At 42.5% G+C, this 24,103-nt stretch overlaps 1 protein-coding gene across 6 annotated transcripts in view; it reads left to right on the top strand.

Moving 5' to 3' along the window:
• Positions 1-24,103, top strand: part of LOC116940375 (pro-neuregulin-1, membrane-bound isoform-like) — a 492,066-nt gene that overhangs the window by 238,612 nt on the left and 229,351 nt on the right. For all 6 annotated transcript variants that reach the window (XM_032950158.2, XM_032950157.2, XM_076065499.1 and 3 more), the window contains exon 3: positions 11,597-11,718. In XM_032950158.2, coding sequence (XP_032806049.2) covers positions 11,597-11,718 — 122 coding nt within the window. The remainder of the gene's footprint in view (positions 1-11,596; positions 11,719-24,103) is intronic.

Genomic DNA, 24,103 nt, shown 5'->3' with positions numbered 1-24,103 from the left:
ATATATCCATGCGTATGCGAGAAAATGTCGTTCGTATCAAGCAATGTAACCCTACGTTAATACGGTTTGCAGTTTGATCAGGATTTTAACATGGAATTTACATTCTTTGTTAAGTAAACGAAAACTAAATTCGGTTAATCTCCCGTCATGCACAGTTCAGTGGGAGGTGCTATTCGTGTAAAAGCAAATATCCGGATAAAGGGATTTATCGTTCAGCTGTCTGTGTTAATCCATGATGACACCGAAAATTCGGGTGAATTTACACCTTGACTCCTCTCATACGTGACAAGTTGTGGGTATTGGGAAGCTTTTCCTCTTTACCACAGATGTTGTGCACGTGCATTCATACAGTAAATGTGTTCTATGGCTTTGCGAGATGGTGTAGTGTGCATTACACTCCTGGCACCGCCGATTATCACGATTGCCTATTTATGGTGGTAAAGAAGTTCAACGTACATACACAAACACACCTCCTGGCTGCTACGACGCCGACAGGACATCAACAATGATCTATCCACTGCTGGATAAAGGCCTCTCCAACTCCATCGGCAAACTCTCGACTCATCTCAGCCGTGCCCACGAATCTCCTCGTTTTCACCTCTGCCATCGGCGTCCTCTCGGGCACACGCTCACCCCTTTCACTTGTCTGCCAACGGTCTCATTCGTTGTCTATCATTCCTTCTAGCGATGTGGTCTGGCAAAGCCCACTCACTCTTCTGGAGAGAGAGAGAGAGAGCGAGAGAGCAGGCGACCTGTGCGTGCATGTGTGCGTACGAGAGACCGAGCAGACGCGTGTTTGCGTGCACGCTCGCGAAGGAGATTGAGCGCGCTCACGTGATGGAGATGAGGCGTGGGTATGCGGGAGAGATTTAGCGAGAGGTTGCACGCAAACACACGCGCAAGGGGCTTCATTTCAGCCTCAGTCCGTCTGGGTCGACGACCCGGGAGAGAAAAAAAAACACACATTTCCGCACCCCGGTAAACCACATCCAGTGTATCCTCTCGCTCTGGCTGTGACTGCTCGTCACGTGCCGCCTACTCCAAGTCCACCAGTGACCCGGAAAATATTCAGTGACAATTTAAGCACTGAACACGTGTGTGAGGGAGCATGAACACTTGCGAGGGATCGAGTGTGCACACGAGTGAGTGAGATCAAGTGAGCATGCGTGTCAGAGATCAAGGCGATGTGAATTACACGGACCTGTGAAATTCCCGAGGCTGCAAAGTGGTTGAGGAAATGGGAGTACAGCAAGTGGGTGCGTGAATTCAGCCGTGCAGATCTTCGTTGCCATCTTGCGCACAGTGGTTTTCTGTGTGTTTCATGGCTTACTCCCGTTTCCTCTCACATGCAAAGCACCCATTAAAAATGTTTTTTTTTACGTCACATTCGATGCTTTCTTGGATAAATAACATCATCAGCAGCAGCTACACGAACAGTACCATAAGCAATAGTGTCCATCGTCAACATTATTATCATCAGCAACAGCAGAGACATAATGTGGATGATCCTCATTACTGTTGACGTAATTATTATAATCATCACTGATGTTTATTCCACTCGATGGAACTCATGGCAGCGTCTAGAAGTTGAGCTCCACGTTCATCCTCATCCATAGAAATTTCAGATAAAAGGATGCATTTAGCGCCGACCGTTTTCCACGAAATTTGGCTGCCGCCGTAATTCGCCACTCGTCGTCTGCAGCAGTGCAGACGGCATCGCAGTCTCCCGTTGATTGGGAAAACTCTTCTTGTCCTTGAACGCTGCGAATGATGGGATGCATTCAGCACCTGTCACCGCATCGCGCGCTGTCAGATGCGCTTCCGCGGCCATCTGATAACGCTCTTCCTTCCGATATTAGGGAGCAACTGGAGCTGTACACTTTCAAATCTAGGTTGAAAACTAATTTATTTTAAAACTGCTTTTTGTGTTTAGTCTGTTGTCTTTGCCCGCACGTCCGATTAGCACGGTTGGCTACGTATGGTGTAAAATAAGTTCACCATACGTACACTGGCCAATTATGGGGTAATTTCTGGGATCCGTAAATATTTGTGGCCAATAAGAACAATCAATCACCAGATAATTGAAGCTTCCTGCTGATTCATTTCAGGCTGTCATTATTTGGATTCCCAGGTGCAATGAGTTTAATGGTATATATGTATTCCATTGAACAAACATATATTTTGATTTAAAGCTTTCGTGACTGCAGGGATTCATATTCTTGGTTCTTTCGGTAAAGTCACGTAGAAGGGAAACAATAAAATAATAAAAATATATAAAAATAAAATTCTCACGACGTTTCGACTGCAACACAAGCAATCATCATCAGGTGTGAAAACCACAGCAAGAAAATTTGAAAAAATTGGTGGTTTTTTTAAATGTTAGGACCACGGAGAGCGATTTGGCAGTTATTCAGATGGACGAGTGAACACAAAGCAGACCTAAAACACGGTAGGACCAACACCTCGGCTGTGGCAGATCACTGTTATAATTCAGTAGGCTCACATGACATTGATTTCTCCAAGACAGAGGTTCTTTGCAAGCCATCTGGCTACCATGAGAGATTCGTTCATGAGGCTATCCACATATACAAACACAGAAACAATTTCAACCGAGAAGATGGATTCTGGTTTAGCAATCATTGGAAGGATTTCATAAACCATTTCGGGTCTTAATTGATTGTTCACGCTTACGGTGGTTTTCAGACCGCATCCATTATTTTCGTCTCCCCCTTCCTCTTTTCCGAACATAGATGGACTCGTCCACCTGAACAAACTGCCAAATCGCTCTCCGTGGTGCTAACGTTAAAAAAAACCGCCACTTTTTAAAATTTTCTTTTTGTGGTTTTCACACCTGATGATGATTGCTTGTGTTGCAGTCGAAACGTCGTGACAATTTTATTGTTTTATATTTGTATTATTTTATTGTTTCCCTTACGTGACTTTACCGAAAGAACCAAGAATATAAAATATCTTTATTATACAGATAAACTAATACGTAAACTTGGGAATGGACGATTTACAATTGCTGGAATACATTTGTGCGTGTGGTGGTGTAATGAAGGCAGCCTTAAGTTATGTAAATTAATGTTACACCCACCATGGATATTAATAGAACTGTTGAATTGTAAATGTCCCTTCATGCAGTGATTGTGATGTATGCCTACACTGTCTGACAAAAATGCCGAAAGCAAATCCAAAACAGAAGAGGATGAAGCGATCATTTTAGTCAAATTGTCTCACTGCTGTTGTTTGCAATGTTTTTCCACTTTTGTGAGCATGCAACTTGATTAAGTTGAGCATGGCAACTTAAAAATGTGCACGATTACCCTTACAAATCGTGATAACATGAAAACGAAGAATGCAGATGAATGTTGACCTGCTGGATGCATTTCTTTATTATGTACGGGAACACGCGCGCAGATCTCATTTGTCAGACTGGTTTGCCTGTTGTGCTCATGTGTGTGTGTGTGCATTGAATCTTGATTAGAAAATAGTAAAGCCTGTTAATCATGGGCCGTGTGTGCTGCATTTTTGTTTTTAATGTAATGGATTGACGTGTAAACGTTCTCCATTCTCTTAATACAACGTAACCTTCTGCACATTAGCACATACATATTATCTCCAAACATACTCTGGCATTCGTACACACGGATTTGCATTGCAACGTATTAACAGTGAGTGAAATGTGACATTGAGAGTGCCCTGTAGTGCCTCACCGTTGATTAATATAAACTGCACATTTCATTTGAATATGCGCTACCAAAACAAAACAAATATATATCAAATAAGATGTGCTCCCCCTCATTGTTATTGTAACCAATTTCCTAATGTTAGTGATGGCATGACATCACTCACATACTGATTAGCAGCGCCTCGTGCTCACTGCTCGCGTCTATGCACAAAGCGCACATTATATATATTTCGGGAGAAAAATAAATCCGCAACGAATTTACAGTCCTTTTCTCAACGCGCCAATGGACGAAGGCGCTTTCACCACACACCCCGCGTCCGATCATGTTGTATTCACAATACCAAAGCATGCCGGTCAGTGCAGGTCAGTGACGGGAGGGGAGGGATGGGGCGTAACCGGCTCACTCTGACATCGCGCGCCGCTCATGGCAATCCGCGGCCGGGAATCAAACTGGGGGTCGCTGGGTTCGTAACAATTTATCCCCCCTCCCCCTCCCTCAACTTCTTTCGCACCGTACGTAGCCAACCGTGCCAATCGTAGGTGCGGTATTTCTGCGTACGCAGTATATATCAAACTCACGTGGATATAGACAATGGGGGGGAGGGGGGGAGGGTGGGGGTGGTGCATTTTTTACCCAGCACTGCGCTGTGAATCTGGTGGCCTGAGTTCGATTCCTTGGCATGGCTAACGTCAGCGGTGAATGGTATCTGAAATGGTCTAGCACCCCCCCCCCCCCCCCCACCACCACCACCATCACAATAACCAGAATGGTGAATTATGGTTAAACGACCCTGGCATGGCATGGAGAGATCTGCATTTAGCCGCAGACATATAAGGGATGGTAAATTATTATTTATCATAATTGTTATGAGTATATAAACATAAATCTTGTAAAGGGAGTCGAGGTGTTTTGTAAGAAGCAGATAATAAAATATGTTGTAAATAAAAAAAATATATCTATTAAACGTATTTTTCAATTGTATCTGTAAGTGCCACTTGTGCATCAGAACATAGCATGCTTTTTAGATGACAGAATTCCGAACTGTTTTAAACTATTTTCTTCATAAGTACAAATTAACCTTTTGTAAAAAAAGCAATTTGTGATTTTGTGCACATTTTTTACGTGCCATTCTCAATTTGTTATGCCTTCACATGTATACATTTTATATACGTATATATAGCCACATGACGGTTACTGTGATATGGCCAGACTGTGATATATATGTAGTGGGATATAAGATTCACTATTATCGTATTATATATTATGACATTTTTATATTATTATGTCATGATTATAATTGCTCATATTATGTTTCTTGAATATTTTTTTACTGACAAAATAATAATGCTGGTTGTCAAAATTAGAATTTTGTCAAATGTTTCTTGGAGATATTCATGGAATTGTGGGTATATGACGTCATCATTTCGTGACAGCACGTGTGCTAAATATGTGATATATTGGAATTATTTGCAAATACTTTCGGCAGGCTTACATTGAGCGAACTGCAGTTAAATGCCTTTAAAGCAATCTCAGTACGTGAAGCACATCAGAGCACAAACACAAGACAAATATTCGGATATAGGGATTCATCGTTCTGCTATCTGTGTTAATCCATGATGACATCGAAAATTCAGGTGAATTTACAACTTGGGAAGCTTTTCCTCTTTACCACAGATGTTGTGCACGTGCATTGATACAGTAAACTGATTTCGTGTTTCCTGTCATGAACCACGAATTTTGATATCGCATCGTATCATAAAAACAATTATATCCTTAACATATGTACACGGGCATAGATTCAGGTGTGTGCATGTGTGTCTGTGCGAGTTCTAAGTGCCGCACGGGTGTGCAGGACATCCAGTCCAGAACATCGTTGGCGACATTTCCTTTAATGTATTGTGACATTAGCCATGTGGTTGGCCAAGCTTGCCTTCCTCAGTCGCGCACAAGCTGCTGAGATGAATGTCAGGGGATTGCTGCTCAGGTCTTGCATGGAGCATGTGGTATGGGTGATGACCTATTATAATGCCTCAAATGGCATTGCATCAGCAGCAGTATTTTAGCAGCCTCTTGATCATTGCCAAAACCAGGGGGAGGCACATTTGTTGATTTAAATCTCTTTTCCAGCTGTGATCAATTCTTTAGTATCAAGAGGTTCAAGATTTTCAAGGCACGAAACTGCAACTTTTCTTATCAAATCATATGTTAAAGGGTATTTTTGTTCTTTTACAGTGGTGCAATTTTGAAGAGAACATTGCTTGAGAATGTTAAATATTCAGAAATGAAATATACTTTCATACCCAAATATTATTTTTTTTGTCATCATTCTGTATTTCATTGTTATAGCTAACCATCAAGCACGAGATATTTGCAATACCTCTCGGTAAAAAAAAAACCTCACAAGCTTTTGTTTTATATAATTGTTTGCTTTCTTATGAACATTTTACGTGCAAGAATTCTGAAAAACCCAACGACACATACATCATTAAAGAAGCACTGATGTAAAGATTGTAATAAATCATGCCTTTGATAATTTATTCATGTTAGAGCCAACATAGTTAGCCAAACAGCCAAATGCATGTATCTGAGGACCTTGCAATCTGGAAATTTCATGGATGGCTGCATTTTATGTATCTACCTGTATAGAATAAAAAGGCTGCAATTTACTCGTATGGTTGCAACATACCCAACAATTAAATAAAGACAATTTTCTAATCTGGCCAATGTTGCTTCATTCATCACCAGGGAACTCAATCTATATGGCTGTAATTCATCACACTTTTCTGAGATGATCAAGGGAAGAAGGGGGAGGGTAGTTTTTATTTTATTTTATATGAATATTACTTCAACATTATTAAACAATTGCCTGGTCATTCCATTGCTGGCAGAAGAGCCTACACGAGACCGCAGCTCTGGAAAGTATCGTTCAAGGGTATTTGATCTCCTCTTCCATGATGACCACGTGGAAGACACTGGTGCACCGTCAACCACGTCCGAACATCAACAGGACGATGTGCATATCTCATTTAATGGAAAATGAAAGGCAAGCGAGAGTGGTTGCGACTGTGGCCATGCAACCAAAACTACGGACCGTATTGTAAACCGCAGTGGTCTGCGCACCTTCAATGCAGGAGGAGCAAAACTACACGAAATCTCTCGTCGTGGCTATCAGGCCTCGGACATTGACATTTAGTTCCTTGCCGTATACAGGAATAGACTAGAATCCCACCGCACACGACCTGTCAACGTACGGTGGAGGCCAAGAGATTGAAGCAATCCAGCAACCGTCGCACTCAATAAAGAAAATAGTGTACATCCAAAGGTTAATATGAGATGCAATATGATGTTAATACCAAAACACAAGTTGCTCGAATATGACAGCACATTCATTATTCCCATTGTGCTTTTTCATACAAAAGAAACGCAGCAATGTGTTCCATTTGGCGATGCATCTTATGAAGTAGTGTTTGTCTGCATCAGCCCCATGCGGTGCAGAACATTTGAACTTTTCCACTTAAAAAGGAAACAGCTTTGCCTGTTATATGTCATCTTAAGACTACACTTAATTGGAATTAAGCTGGCTCAAGAGCTTTCAAATTTGTAACTCTATAAGAGATATGCAATGCTAATTTAAAAGTCTGACAATTTTGTCCATGGGGTTTTCAAGTAATCCTTACTTAATTGGCATCTACCTGCTGATGTATATCACCAAGCCCAGTGAAGGAATATCAATGGGCAATCCTGACTTTTAAAGGTGACCTATTGAACCCTTACACACCTTACACTTTTTTTTCGTAAAACATGAAAGCACATGTAATACATTTTTTGAAACAATGCCGTTCATCTGATGTTTTTTTTAATATTTATTTGAAATAACATTAAACAAAAATGCAGCCCTTTTGTCCAATCCATTACTGCAAGGCCTCACCGTCCTGTCGGAGTTGTTTGCTCATACTTCATCACTGTGTTCAACATGAGTTGCTGAAGGGGGGGAGGCGTGGGGGTACGCGTGGGGGTACGCGTGGGGGTACGCGTGGGGGGTGTGGAGGTACGAGTGGGGGTACGCGTGGGGGTACGCGTGGGGGGTGTGGAGGTACGAGTGGGGGTACGTGTGGGGGTACGCGTGGGGGGTGTGGAGGTACGAGTGGGGGTACGTGTGGGGGTACGCATGGGGGGTGTGGAGGTACGAGTGGGGGTACGTGTGGGGGTACGCGTGGGGGTGTGGGGGTACGAGTGGGGGTACGTGTGGGGGTACGCGTGGGGGTACGTGTGGGGTGTGGAGGTACGTGTGGGGGTACGCGTGGGGGTGCGCGTGGGGGGTATGGGGAGAGGGAAGTTATTTCAGATATTACTCACCACCAATGATAGTCCAGTTGCCATGTGCATAGTGCAGTGCGCTACTACTCTGCCACTGCTCCGCCCACACCCTCATGCTATATTTTATTTTAGAAATCTAATTTAAGCAGAGACCATACAACCAGATACTCCTTTTCATGAATTGTTACTTTTGTCTTTGGTAAGACCATTAAATTTGTAAAACATTATAATCATTGTGTCACCTGTTAAATGATACATTTATATAGCTTCAACAATGTGCTTTTGAGGTACAAGGATTTATACTCGCTAGTAATGTCACACTAAATCACAGCAGTGATTCAAACATAGATATTGCATCATCAGCATAGAATATATATATAAATTGTATGGTGTACGTGAAATAGAAATGTCACTGGTGTATGTAAACGTGATAGGAGAGATCTATTTCATGGAAATTTTCATGGTTCATTCTTAAACCCGTCTCCCCATGTGCAAATCTACAAGGCCACCTAAAACACATTGTTGTCAATGAATTACTAATTATCACTCTTTCTCCGAAATGCGCAATACCTACGACACCTACAAATAAGTAACAAATTATCATGACAAGGACTACTTTTCATTCAGCAAACACCATCAAGCCTCCATTCGCAAATAGCACGACGTTCTCCAGGTTATTATTGAGGTGCTTCAAAAAGAAATACGCACTCAAAACTTGTGGCCAAGTGTCAATAAAGTTACACAAACGTGGCCACGCACCCCCGGACATGTGGGATGGCAAGGCACACCACTCAAACGTCAACTTCACAATACAGGCGACAAAGTTTGTCCTGATCTAGACAATGCAGTATATGTGTGATTGTCATGCAATATACTTGTTTTACATTTTATGTACATAAGCATTTACATTGTGAAATAATAGTTATAAAATAAGATTCTCGGAAAGTGAAAACTGTTTTAATGGATAGTTGTTCACATCCAAAAAACATAAGTAATACATATAAAGGATAAACATTTACTATCCAATTTATCTTAGCTATTACCTTGCTATTTAACATGCTGTGCCCATTGCCTGCTAATGAATAGCAGAAGAATACCAGGACAATGGATTTGTAATGATAATCAATAACAAAACAAGCTCATTCCATTTCCATTGATCAGTTTAATTAGCTATACTAAATTAGACTGCCATGAGAATGGCTGTCTTTACAATGAGTGGGCAATGGCTCTTTCAGCATTAATAACGTCGGACTGTTTTTCAGCAAGCAGGCAGAACAACGACCCGTTAGGTTATCTGTTGCCCTGGTGCGTGCAACGGTTTCAGCACACCGGACTTGCAATCTTGCGGGCACCGATTCGACTTCCCAACGTGCCAGTTGAACCAATCAGTGGTCCAGGTTTCTTTAACTCCCCCCCCACCCAGCTCTGTACAACCAGTGGACTTAAACGGGCACACCACGCAGTTCGTCGATGAACAGGTCACGTGTGTTGGGGTGAAGTGTGGGTTTCTCCCCACCTATTTCAATACACTTGGCCAGCCTGGAAGAGTAGGCCAATAATGCAGCAAGCTCCCCTGGAGTGGAGGCTCTTCCGCCAGCACTGGAGTGAGCAAGAAATTACCAGGGTTGCACCTTTAGCTCTGTCTACGGTGAATTCTGTAGAATGTGTTTTTGGAATATAAAAAAATAAGAATGGGTTTTACTCGGCCTGACAATAAAAGAGGCGTTAAGATGTTCAAACACCAAATAGAGAAACCTTTTGCAAGCAATCAACTTTACATAAACCAGCATAAACCACCACATACTTGTGGTGAACATGCAAACAAACATGCTCTGACAATTCAATATGCATTGTCTTTGACACTGATTAGCCTCCACCAGAGACGGTTTCAAAGACTGCCAATATAATCAGAGCATGTTTGTTTGCATGCTCACCACAAGTATATGGTGGTTTATGCAAAGTTGATTCCCTGAAAAAGGTTTCTCTATTTGGTGTTTGAACATCTAAACACCTGTTGTATTGCCAGAAAGGGTAAAAGCTATTCTTATTATTCATACTTTGATAGTGACGAAAAGGTTCCATGATATTCTTTGTGGATTTTGACTATGCACCACGTTCCATTAGAGCATGCAATTGTGTGGACGTCAACAATGGGATGGTCATTTATGAAGGCTGGTGAAGGTAAAATGTACCCTGTAGAACTTTATGGTAATCAAGCATTTATTGGCTGATATGTAGGTGCAGAAAATGCACCTCCAGCTCTTTGAATGGTCAGTCGAGGAGTCTCTGCCAGCATGCATGCATGCTGCTGCTGCTGTTATTTATTTTTTTGCCAGCAGCAACAGTAATGGCAAGAAGCGGAGTTATTACGACTGAGTTAAATGAGTTATGATGACGGGTAACACCCAAAGGCTGTCCATGGAGCCAGTTTATTACTTTTCATATATATGGAGATCCCGGGCATTAACCCTTCTCTGCCACGTGGTGATTCCTAAATCTACGGACGTCAGTTGTCGTTAGGATATATAACCGAGATGGCAATGCATCATTTACTGTTAACAATGTTTAGCGCTGCCTTGCGCACACCGGTTACATTTCATCATCCACGTCGTCAACGGCCAGAGTTAATCCACTGCTGGATGAAGGCTTCCCCACGCTGCCGCCATCGCCCACCACCCTGCTGTGTAATAATCCACCTAGCCACAGGCACGTGAGCCCCGATTCTATCGCTCCATCTCCTCATTGACGCGTCACACGCGTGCAATTCCTTTACCAGCCGCCACCATCCCATCGTGCCACGTGCCCTGCCCAGGCCCACTGACTGTTTTTAACACTTTGAATGAGATGTCATTTAACTTTGTTTGCTCTCTAATTCACGTGCACCTCTTGCGTGGGTCTCGGTGTAATTTCCAAGCGCGCGTCTCCCTCACGATTCTTTTCAGCTGTGGTTTCAATTCTCTTCATTAATGCCCACGGTTCGTTGTTTTCGCCAAACATTTCCCACTGCTCAAGTGGCGCGGTACTTATGCGGCCAAGCGGGTTTATTGCATTGGGGATGTTTAAAAAGCTATTGTGTCTCCATTAATGGTTTATCAGGAAGTCATTATTGACTCGTATGTAATGGGCATCAGTAACAGCTCACTGATGGACAATATGGGATTGGGGGAAAGGGTGACGGGTTCGAGCTGGTCACATGAGATTTTGCTATTGCAGCCCTATCGATAATGTGCATTCATCACCCTCGTAAGGTCCATAGTATTGTTATCAGTCTGCTTCTGTACAGGAGAAATGTAGAAGCCACAGAGTTAATGCGCATGAAAAAAAAAACATGGTGGATAATCTGTTGCAATAATAACCCTCTAGAGTGATTATTCATTCCTCTCACAAAAGGTCAAATATTTATGTTCAACAAATAACACCTTAGATTTATAATTGACCGAATGTATCTTTTTTTTGTTGCCATGATTAACAACATTCATCACAAAAGGCGTCGCGTTGTTGTTGGCCAAAGGCACGAGGTGATAAAGAACGTGAGGTCAGCGTTGACCTATAATTTAACAATTTCTGTGCCCATTTGCGCGTCGTAGGAAGAACTCCAGGCTGCAGATCAGCAAGGTGAAGATGAGCGACGCGGGAGAATATCGCTGTGAGGCCTCCAACTTCCTGGGCAAGGCTGAAGTCAAGGGTTCCGTCACGGTCAGCAAAAAAGGTGAGTCATTGCCCGGGCTCAATGGAATTGAACGATGCGTCGGGGTGAGCTATTTACATTAACTCGTCGAATACATTACTGAAAATGCCTATTTAAAATAACATTGATAATCGGGCATTTTGTGACATTGCACGTGGAAAATTATACCCACACGTGCGGGTTTAAAAAATATCAGTTCCAAATCTCGGGGGAGTGAGGGGGCACCCATAGTAAATTAACCCCCCCCCCAAAAAAAAATGGATGGCTTCACATATAATGCTGCACTAGGGGTGTAAATGAAAAAAAAAGTGATATACCATTTCATAAATCTAACATCATAAAACCCTGGGGTGCTAAAGGAGCCGGTGAAAGATGCCATGGTACTGGTAGAAGATGAACTGCACTAAACCGGTGTGGGTGATGCACATACTCTTACATTGTGGAACATATTTGGGGCTTCTTTTTGTACATATATAAATCATATACCTGCTTCTGGATCATGCCTTGCATATTTAAATGCCATCCATCAATGTCACCTGTCCAGTTTTGGCCCTCAGGGTGAAGCTTGTAACTGGGAACGTCCTCCACATTTAATTCTCTGTGGGACGATCGAGTTGGAATGACTGAAAATTCAGGAAAACATACCGCAAGCAAATTGCTAGGGAAATTTTTTTTTTCATATTAAATATTTCTTAAAGTCTTACATGCTGTATTTAAATTGATGTGCATTAACTCGTGTGCATATGCAAAAAAAATCTGTGGGAAGCTTAGCCACGTTTTTTGACATGTGTTCAAAACTAGGGACTGTATTTAATGAAGAGATGTTGGTTTTCTCGTGTACATGAATCAAAGGCCTTTGCAGTAATAAATACACTGGGGGATACGCAACGGCTATAATACATCTGTATTAACAGCAGCACGAGGCTTAGCCATGTAAACGAAAGCCATCGGCGATTAAGATACAGCGATGCAAACTTGAGCACGGTAAGTTCATCTCTATGGAGACAAACGATGTGTGTCGTTATTGAACCCAGCACTTGGAAAAAAACTGTTTCAAGCAACACCCACCAAAGATGTTGTATGTTGTGAGACATAAAGCATTAAAATGGACCTGATTCCGATCAGAGTGTGTGGAGGATGTCATATTGGTATTATTAGAATGACTATCATCATGCACCATCAAACCATGACGGCTCTGGGTTTCCCCAGACCGTGGTTATTAATCAGTGATTTAAGGCACCACAGGGAATGCCCTTAGCCGGCATATCAGAGTCTAGCATTTAAAATTATCAATTTTCCCTGGAGCAAAGAATGCAACATAGGTCTTCCAGACCATCTATGACGGTCCCTGATAAATAATTCATGCAAGCAAGCATCTCTGCCCACTGCAGTACAAAAATAAATCACATTTCCTGCCAAGTGTTGCTTTTAGGACTAATAATTTTAATTGTCCAGCAGTTGATATGTGCTCTTTGCATCTGACACGATGATTACTTTGATTTATCTTTTGTCTTCATTTGAAATGAATCCACATGACCTCGTCCAAGGAAATGCGTTCGAGGCCAAATGAATTCCTGCGGTACTTCGCCAAGGCCTTTGATGTCCAGAGGTTAAAGTAACATCAGATATTTAGTGACAATCCGCAAATGGATTTTTGCAGGATATTGAACAGAATTATTTCAAGGTTTAAACAAGGTGAGAGTGAAGGGTCAACTGTGCTATCAAATTTACGAGGTAATCAAAATCCATATGAAAGCTCCTTTGTTTATCTGATTGACAAAGTGACCTTGATTGACTTATATGGTGCCTGACCTTTATATCAATGAAATTCTTACACTTTATGCCCAACGTATAACATTACCATTCGCAAATATTGGTCGGTGGCAGCGTTGGCTCATAATAATACATACAGCACAGTTGTAAACTCTTAAAGAGGTGCCAGCAAGCGACGGAAAATGTCTATGGAGTGGTGGATGTTTTGCAACATATTATAATATATCCTTTTATTCCTTATATTTAAATGTACACGTTTATCTTTTTGGTTACAAAAACAACCATACACGGGTACTCGTCGTCTGACCTTCAACCAACATCTATTTGCTACTTTTTCAATTCCTTTTGCATCTTGAGTTGTCAGCTGGGGCCTTTGAACGTGTCATTGGGTGCGGATATACCTCGTGACCCTTTAAAAGGGTGGCTTGTGCACACACTCTGCTCTTCCCCGCATGGTCATCCCATGTGTGTCGTCCTCCGAAGGAAGCCTGTGCATTTGCGATGCTGCAAAATGCCCTTTGCGTCGGTTGAGGCTCAAATGTACAAGGGTCAGGGCACTTTGATTACAGAGCCTGTCTGAAGCAACCTGTGACGAATGGTTTTTCTAAAGTATCTCTTTAAGTTTTTTTTCACTTCCAGAGTGGAGGCAGCAAATTGATTGGACCGAGTGTTTACATGCGTGGCCTTTGGGATATTTTTTCAGGCAAATATCTCAATTTATTTTGTACATAAAATCGTTGTAAATAATTGTCTGTATTAAAAAAAGGCACGGTGTGTAATTGTCCGAGCGTGTATAAATGGGGGGTGGAGTGTTGGTGTCAGTGGTCCGCGCGCTGTGCTACGGACCCCAGTGTGCTGAGTTCAATTCCCGTGCCATGGCAGACGTCACTGGCGAGTGATATCTGAACTGGTCTCAGGGACCCCTCGCCTTAACTGATCCACACGGACCAGTGAGGTGAAGTATGGTCAAACAACCACAAAACTAACACGGTATGTGGAGACCTTTCATCGATTGCCAATGGGCTGTAATCATTATTTTGTTTTTAGTCATCAATTTGCATGACTTTCAAAATTCCGCGTTTCACATTTTGTGATGCAATATCGATTTTTTTACATATAAAATTAAATTTACGTTTATAATGCACTGTATGAAGACATATATATTTATATATAACTAGTTAACAGCCCTAATCTAAAGTCTCAAAAGTGACATTGAACCTCTATTGCATTGGAGACAATGGGCCAAACACAGAATCAATTAGGAGCGATGATAAAGACATTTAATTGACATTAAAGCTCATTTGCAATAGCTGCAAAAAAAAGTCTATATATAAAAAAAAACAATTTAGTGCTGTCACCGTGATTAGATGCAGCAACATCTGGCTCCACCTCAGACAACGTATAAACAAATCTAAATCTATCTCCATAATAGTTGGGCCAGTCCAGGAAGATGTGAGGGTGGGGGATTGGAGAGGTAAAGTATTGGTGGCAGCTGTGCTCATTGCACTTCTGTTATATTTTGTGATTGGGAAACAGAGCCGAGCATCCTTCAGTCTCCCCCTGTCCACGTCGTCTGTTCCATATCACCACCCTCACTGACACCAACTGTCTGCTAACATATGTCTTATTTGTACTGCGAAAACCCTCAACATCCCCCTAGTGACGACTTCAACAGAAACCCACTGCACACTGCATTATTAAAGCTCTCCAGTGCTCATAGATGACAATCAAAGGCCAATTATTGTGCGGTTAATAGTGTATACATTTGATAGAGTCTAGTTATTTTCAGCAGGAAGGGCCCAATAAGCTGTCAGGCTCTGTACGACGGTACATACGTTATACAGTACAGCGGAGATCTTAGTTTACAATCACGGTTGCATAGGTCGTGATACAAACGCCAAGTTATCTACACATACTGCACATGTTATGCACACCGTGATACGTAAACAAACGTGATGGAGTGTTTTGTTACACACTTTATTCATACTGTACTGGAGGTTGAGCAGTCGCGCAGTGGTTAGCGCACTGCGCTATGTACCTGGCATCCTGATTTATATTCACAGCCACGGCTAACATCAGTAACGGGTGATATCTGAACTGGTCCTCTGTGTCCTACATTCAACCCGCACTGGCCAGCGTGAAGGACGAGTAAACAACTCTCGTGACCGATGGCAAGGTATCACGGGGGGCCTTCATCCAGCAGTAGGTTAACAAGGAGTTGTAAATTGTGATGTAATACAGAAAATACTTAGCTGCACAGCAATTGTGTATTGATATTATAATGCAATGTACCAAACGCTGTGAAATATAGCACTGACGTGGATTACTGAGAAATCCTATCTGTGAATAAGTGGCCCTCTGAGCATTACCCTCCACTTGGATTATTTTCTTTTTAAAATGCCCCGGTATAAAATATCTAATTACATAAATAGGATGCAGCATGCCAACTCTATTGTTGCACAGAATCTAGCAAAGAAAACTTTTAGGTGTGTTATTAAAAGTACAGCAGATAGATAAGAGTCCTCTATAAATATATGTTTTAAGCTTTCACTGTGCATAAATGCTTCCGTGCATGTATTTAATAGCATACAATGTGTATATCATGGAATGGTTATGCATATTATCTCAAAGCTTCAGTGGTAATATATTATACTCTTTGGTTCTTTCGGTAAAGTCACGTAGGTATAAAATAAATTAAGTTCTAGATTGGTAAATATTAATTGAATATCGGGAATTTATATATTTTAAATGTATCATCATGCACAGCCACACATCACTTTATAATGCATTCGCACGGATATTTTAAATACACAATACTAGCTTTACTACCCGGCTTCGTCCAGGACTTGGATTCACCACGCCCGGCCGCCTTTGTCTCCCCAGTGGCGATGTTCACACACCACACCAGTTACTCTTTTGAGGCTGAGTCGACCTAGAGGAGGCCTCTGGAACGGTTAAAATAATCGTCACCGGTGGTGGCCGTGAGCGGGAATCGAACTTGGGTCGCCGGGTTCGTAGCGCAGCGCGCTAACCACTACACTACCGCTCCCCCCCACACACAGACAGCGCGCTAACCACTACACTACCGCTCCCCCCACACACAGACAGCGCGCTAACCACTACACTACCGCTCCCCCCCCACACACAGACAGCGCGCTAACCACTACACTACCGCTCCCCCCACACACAGACAGCGCGCTAACCACTACACTACCGCTCCCCCCACACACAGACAGCGCGCTAACCACTACACTACCGCTCCCCCCCACACACAGACAGCGCGCTAACCACTACACTACCGCTCCTCCCCACACACAGACAGCGCGCTAACCACTACACTACCGCTCCCCCCCACACACAGACGGCGCGCTAACCACTACACTACCGCTCCCCCCACACACGCGCACGTGTCCATAGGTACACATACACGCGCTTGCTGCAGACACACCACGCAACTTTCAGGGTGCGTACGGCAGTAAACAATGCTGCGCGAAGAACGCCTTAGACCTGCAACACATTTGTATGGCACTTTACCTGCGATCAGCAGGCACACTCCGTTACGCTTCCGCACACGGGTGACATGACAGATGTGACGTCACAGCTCACTTGCCGTGCAAAATATATACATTACTGCGCCTCCCCCCCCAAAAAGTATATATTTTTTTATAATGTTTGCGTGGTGCACAGTCTGGAAAGTGCCCACATGGCAAATTTCAAGTTTGTTGCGTGTCGGGAAGTACGCTAAACATTTTCAACAGACGCTTAATCACAAATTTCCCTTTTATATACTGTATATCGATAGAAAAGAAATAGAATACAAAATATATTAAACAATATAAACCGACGAGAAAACTTACTTATACCAATTTGATTCTAAAGTTATGAAATTGCTCTTTATTGTTTGTAATAGAAAGTAAACAAAAGCGTATATAAACATATCTCTAAAAGCGTTTTTGCCAGAACAAGATGTGCACAGGGATGCTGTTGTGGTGTAATAGTTATCACACTGGACTTGCAATCCGGAGGTCACTAGATCTTCCTCTTGATGCAGCGATTGAAAAAAAATGTGCCGATTCCTTCAATTCCCCCAACGCCTTTGTCCACCCAGCAGTAAACATGGGTTCACCACAGTTTGGCGATCAGCGGTTCGGTGGTGAGCAGTTTGGTGATCAGCAGTTAGGTGGAGCGCCACGGCGGCGAGATGTTGACTCCCTCGCCAGGTATGCAGAAGGTCGTGGGTTGGATTCCTACCCTGACGCCTGTATATTGGGAGTTTGCGTGTTCTCCCCATGGTCACGTGGATTTTTCTTGGGGTCCTCCGCTTCCTACACATTTAGAAACATGCGTTGAGCTATTTGGCTGCTGTAAATGTCCACATGGTAAGCCACTTAATTGAACTTAACATTTCCGAGCCAGGTTGCTTCTGCAAATGAGCTATATAGCTCAGTGGACCTCATCTGGTCAAATAAAAAATATGTAGTTTATAGTGAAATAGCAGGTCACATATGGCGGGGTTAAAGTAGGTGTGCTCCCACCTCTTTAAAGATGTCTGTCCATCGTGCAAGAGCATGGCAAATACCCTCTCAAGGGGCTCTCTGAAGATCCATTTAGTTTAGGCCCTCCTTCCACCAGGAGTGGCGTGAATAAGCAATTGCAGTACTGCGCCTTTAATTTCCAGGTGTATGTGAGACCCCCCCACAGCTGTAACCAAGTGGCAGGTGTGAGGTGCGACAAGGGGAGATAACATTGATTCACAATCCTTCCCTTCAAAATAACCAAATAAATGAAACAATTTAGCTTCAACATGCTTGCTGTTGGGTGATGAAGCATGATTGTTGATGACTGTATGCATGCACAGGCCTGGTCATTCCTTTAAGATAGTGGCACATGCCTTTTGATCACTTTTTGGAACGTTTTTAAATGATATGGCGAGCAGGGTAGTAATTATGAAATCCACTTAACTTAACTCCGTTTTCATACAGCATTATACTTTTCTCCCCACATAAAAGGTATGAATTAATATTGCATCAAGTTTGATAATGGACTTCCAAGACGCTCAAATTAACAGGGTTGATTCCAGGAACTGCTTGCACTACTCAGAGGCTTCCGATTTGGTAATTTTTTCTCCCTCCAAAGTATTTTTTTCTACAAACTTTAAAAAATTAACCACATGTCTTAGGAGAGGGGGTGAATTGCTGAGTGCACTGCTCCGTGAACCCGGTAACCTGATTTCAATCCCATGGACATCCTAACATCAGTGGAGAGAGACACCTGGTCTGCTATTGCCCCCCCCCCCCCCCCGTTTACCAAACCGCAACGTGGTGAAGTATGGGCAAATGCATTAATTTGATCTCATTTTATATTCATAAGGCGCCCTAGCTCAGGGCGCTTAACATTGTTTAAAATGCGATCACAAAATCGAGTGATTTAGATGGCAGGTGCATTGTGTACAAGAGCCGAGGAATAAGTGACCCTAACAGAGGGCAAGTAGGGGTCACGAAAGGTCTGTAGGGGAGGGACGGGACGGAGTGGAGACGCGAGGGAAGGGAATAGGAGGAAGGGAATCGGCGATGGAGAAAAGGTGAGGCTTTGAGAGAGGAATGAAAGGTGGTTAAGGAGGGGAACCGCTTCTTGTACAGGGGAAGTTGATTCCAGTGTAGGGGTTCGAGGAGGGAGAAGGATCGAAAACGAGATTGGGCGCGAAGCAGCGGATGTACAAAGGGCCATAAATGGTTTGCATTACTAAATCTATTTTGTAATGTGTGGAGCATTTTACAAATAATAAGTGGTGATTGATGATGGTAATGATTTTATGAACATCGTATTTTGCTACTTTGTGATCTCTTTTTCACATTTTATTGAAGAACTTATCATGTTATAATGGATACATTTTTCTCACACCAGCCATATAGATAATTGGTACAGTGTTATTATTAGCATCTCCCTGTTTGTGCAAAGTCATCTCATTTTTCGTTGCAACGCTGTTTACCCAGCAGGCCTTCATTAGCCCATTCGGTTAATGTACAAATATTGCAGTATTTGGATTGACAAGTGTATATAATCATAATATACCGTATGGACATTTTGTGAGATGTTATGCTTTCAATCACGGAAGGATACCAAAATATTGCAGTATATTTACTGCTTCATGAAGTATACATTATTCACCAGCGTTTAGTGCTTTGGGTATTGGAGGCATTCTGCAAGTTAATGTCGTGTCTGGCATCATACACATGTATCGTATGGCCCACTGTAAAGCAAATAAAGCTTACTACAGTGATGGCCATTGAGGATAATGTAATTGATATGCAATAAAGCAAGCACGATTAATGACATTAATGGGTGACTTGTCAAATTACGTTCTGGCATTTCGGCCAGGAAAGTAAAAGTACTCCCTGTTGGCACATGGTTGATTGGTAACAATGTCCATCGCAAAAAGTAGATTCCCACCGCTTAAGTCATATGCAACAACTCATTTGAAGAACACAGCTCAAATATCGAGAATAATTGTAAAGTACATGCCAAGCATATTGCTGGTAGACCTTTCTTAACTTCAGTTTGCCGTTGGCAGTCGTTGGTGATTACATTTTCTTAAATGTATCACCATCATCATCATCAGCAGCAATGGTCAATCCAATGCCACCACCTCTCATGCTTCTGTAATGTAAGAATGGACCGAGCAGTTTGCACGTGGACTGATTTCATTGCTCCCTTTTGTTGGTGAACCTCTTCTGGGATGAGTATAAACTTATGAGCCCCAAATGTGGCTCCCAAATGTGATACTAAATGGAAGCACCAATTTCTGCCTGCAGAAACGATATTTGGAGGAAACGTTTTGCAATTTCAGTTGCGCAGCATGCAAGTATATTTGGACAAATTAGGAATTATATGCGAAAATAAATTAGCTGTATTATAAGACACAGTTGTGGTTGTTGTTGTTATTTAATCAGGTAAATAATTGTGACATGCCGCGACCACTGATGATGGCCGACCGTCAAAAGTAACGAATGGAGTGGCAGCCAAGGAATGCAACGTGTCCAATAGGACATCTACCGAGGTATATGGAGTGATGAAATCAGCTCGTGTACAGGGGCTCGATGGATCATCACAATGGGAGATGGGAGGGAGGTCTTCATCCAGCAGTGGGCTGGTCATGGCTGATGATGACGATGATATAACTCGTAACATATGTAACGAACGTGTGGGTCATTGTTTTCCCAATACCTTTTGTCAGAGTGGTAGAAAGCCTTAAATAAATGCACTGTATAAAATCACATACAATGAGGGAAAAAAGTATTTGATCCCCTGCTGATTTTGTACGTTTGCCCACTGACAAAGAAATGATCAGTTTATAATTTTAATGATAGGTTTATTTGAACAGTGAGAGAGAATAACAACAACAAAATCCAGAAAAACGCATGTCAAAAATGTTATAAATTGATTTGCATTTCAATGAGGGAAATAAGTATTTGACCCCCTCTCAATCAGAAAGATTTCTGGCTCCCAGGTGTCTTTTATACAGGTAAAGAGCTGAGATTAGGAGCACGCTCTTAAAGGGAGTGCTCCCAATATCAGCTTGTTCCCTGTATAAAAGACACCTGTCCACAGAAGCAATCAATCAATCAGATTCCAAACTCTCCACCATGGCCAAGACCAAAGAACTCTCCAAGGATGTCAGGGACAAGATTGTAGACCTATACAAGGCTGGAATGGGCTACAAGACCATTGCCAAGCAGCTTGGTGAGAAGGTGACAACAACTGGTGCAATTATTCGCAAATGGAAAAAAAAACACAAAAGAACTGTCAATCTCCCTCGGCCTGGGGCTCCATGCAAGATCTCACCTCGTGGAGTTGCAATGATCATGAGAACGGTGAGGAATCAGCCCAGAACTACACGGGAGGATCTTGTCAATGATCTCAAGGCAGCTGAGACCATAGTCACCAAGAAAACAATTGGTAACACACTACGCCGTGAAGGACTGAAATCCTGCAGTGCCCGCAAGGTCCCCCTGCTCAAGAAAGCACATATACATGCCCGTCTGAAGTTTGCCAATGAACATCTGAATGATTCAGAGGACAACTGGGTGAAAGTGTTGTGGTCAGATGAGTCCAAAATGGTGCTCTTTGGTATCAACTCAACTCGCCGTGTTTGGAGGAGGAGGAATGCTGCCTATGACCCCAAGAACACCATCCCCACCGTCAAACATGGAGGTATAAATATTATGCTTTGGGGGTGTTTTTCTGCTATAAGGGGACAGGACAACTTCACCGCATCAAAGGGACGATGGACGGGGCCATGTATCGTCAAATCTTGGGTGAGAACCTCCTTCCCTCAGCCAGGGAATTGAAAATGGGTCGTGGATGGGTATTCCAGCATGACAATGACCCAAACACACACGGCCAAGGCAACAAAGGAGTGGCTCAAGAAGAAGCACATTGAGGTCCTGGAGTGGCCTAGCCAGTCTCCAGACCTTAATCCCATAGAACATCTGTGGAGGGAGCTGAAGGTTCGAGTTGGCAAACGTCAGCCTCGAAACCTTAATGACCTGGAGAAGATCTGCAAAGAGGAGTGGGACAAAATCCCTCCTGAGATGTGTGCAAACCTGGTGGCCAACTACAAGAAACGTCTGACCTCTGTGATTGCCAACAAGGGGTTTGCCACCAAGTACTAAGTCATGTTTTCCAGAGAGGTCAAATACTTATTTCCCTCATTAAAATGCAAATCAATATATAACATTTTTGACATGCGTTTTTCTGGATTTTTGTTGTTGTTATTTTGTCTCTCACTGTTCAAATAAACCTACCATTAAAATTATAGACTGATCATTTCTTTGTCAGTGAGCAAACGTACAAAATCAGCAAGGGATCAAATACATATTTCATGGAGGAAATTTGAGTCATTTAAAATTAAATACCAGTAGTGCGTGGCTGCCGCGAGCTGCTGAGGAACTATTTTATTTAATTACAGACACTTAAATGTCTTTTATTGTGATCATGCCAACCCTTTGTCCTGATATAATGAGGGCAATTCTGGTTTGAGAAGCACCTCCCGATACTCCTTGCCGGCTGTGTCAACAAAGCTCGCAACAATAACACCTCAGCATAATGTAGCCCATTGACCAAGCTTGCATTATACATTACCTCTTTCATATAGAACAGCCACTACGTTATCAATGTTCCAGTAGCAATGCAATACACATACTATTTACCGTATGGTTTTTAATCTATGGTAACGTAATTATGAAATGGTAATAACACATCCAGATGTTTTAAATACACATGCTTTGAAAGTAGTCTCCGTTCTTTTGAGATATCACAGCAACTCATTCATGTATTTTCTTGAAATGAGGGGCTGTGGATTTTAATCCCTTTTATCCTGACCTTCATTGTGGTGTTTGCGTAGAGATCCAAAGCACTTTCTTTTTTGCTAGATGCCATCCTCGCATTTGCATTCCACGATTGCCGTGCTTTCGTTTGTGTTCCGTAACCCAACTCAATACTGGGGCATTGCTTGAAGATTCCATTTCTGAATTTGGTAGGCTAATCTTTTATCTGCCACTTCAAAATGGGGCGATACATTTCATGTTATCTGATCGCATTAGCATTTTAAAGGTTATCAACTTCAAAAAATGGCAAGCAGCAGTTGCTTATGTGTGATGTACGCGATGGTGTTTGAGTTTTAGGTTCTGGTAAGGCGGCATGACATGGGCTGTCGATTTATGCATATTTTTTGACCGTTTTTTTCTTGCCGAATTGTCGGTGATGCACACTGTCATGAGGTGCAGCGGCAATGCAGGTGCGCACAGAGCGTTTGCGCCATTGGTTGTATAATTTTAGGACTTTATTGCTCACCGTTACTACAAATTTAATGGCACGTACACGTGCTTGTGCGAGGAACCCGTTGTATATGTACATATGCATGTGGCTACACATGCACTGGAGCAAAAAGTAATTATCCTGCATGTCATGCAATGTTCAGCGAAGAGAGTGGAGATGTCTGGTCTCATCCCCATCCTTAGTAGCTCCTGATGACCTCTGGCCACTGTTGTCTTCCAGCACTGGCCAATCAAATTCACTGGGCATAGCTACGGGCGCTCGAACACGCGGCTTAAGATTGTGCTGTCACATTGCTATGCACCCGCTAAGGTTTTGCATTATTATATGTGACATAATATTTAAAATAACATTTTGTACGTTTTATATATCAACACAGCAAATAACAATTAATCGTTTTTCCTTCCACTCTGTCACTATACATGACCTTCTATTTTCGATGTCCTTGCAGTGGTTAGAGCTGCTATATCAATAATAATATGAAGTTATAGCAATAGCATATCATTGTATCATTATATATATATAATTGTGATGAGTTTCAAAGGGATGTAACATGCATAACAGATGACAACAATGTAAAGTCATTTTTCAGTCTGCCTGGACAAAGGCCTCCCATGCCTTTAAGTCAAGTTTTTTTTTTACCATACTTCGCCACATTGGTCTGCAGATTGGTGAAGGGAAAGCTCAAGACTGGTACATATATCACTCGTCACTGATGTAAGCCATCGTTGGAAATCAAACTCAGGTCGCCAAGGTTCATAGTGCAGCGGGCGAACCAATGTACTCCCCCCATATATGA

Source organism: Petromyzon marinus, chromosome 8 (assembly GCF_048934315.1).
Source record: "Petromyzon marinus isolate PM22_M1 ecotype Great Lakes invasive population chromosome 8, UKy_Petmar_22M1.pri1.0, whole genome shotgun sequence".
Lineage (NCBI taxonomy): Eukaryota > Metazoa > Chordata > Hyperoartia > Petromyzontiformes > Petromyzontidae > Petromyzon > Petromyzon marinus.
The sequence above is the reverse complement of the archived record's forward strand: the minus strand, read 5'-3'. Positions and strand labels throughout refer to the sequence as shown.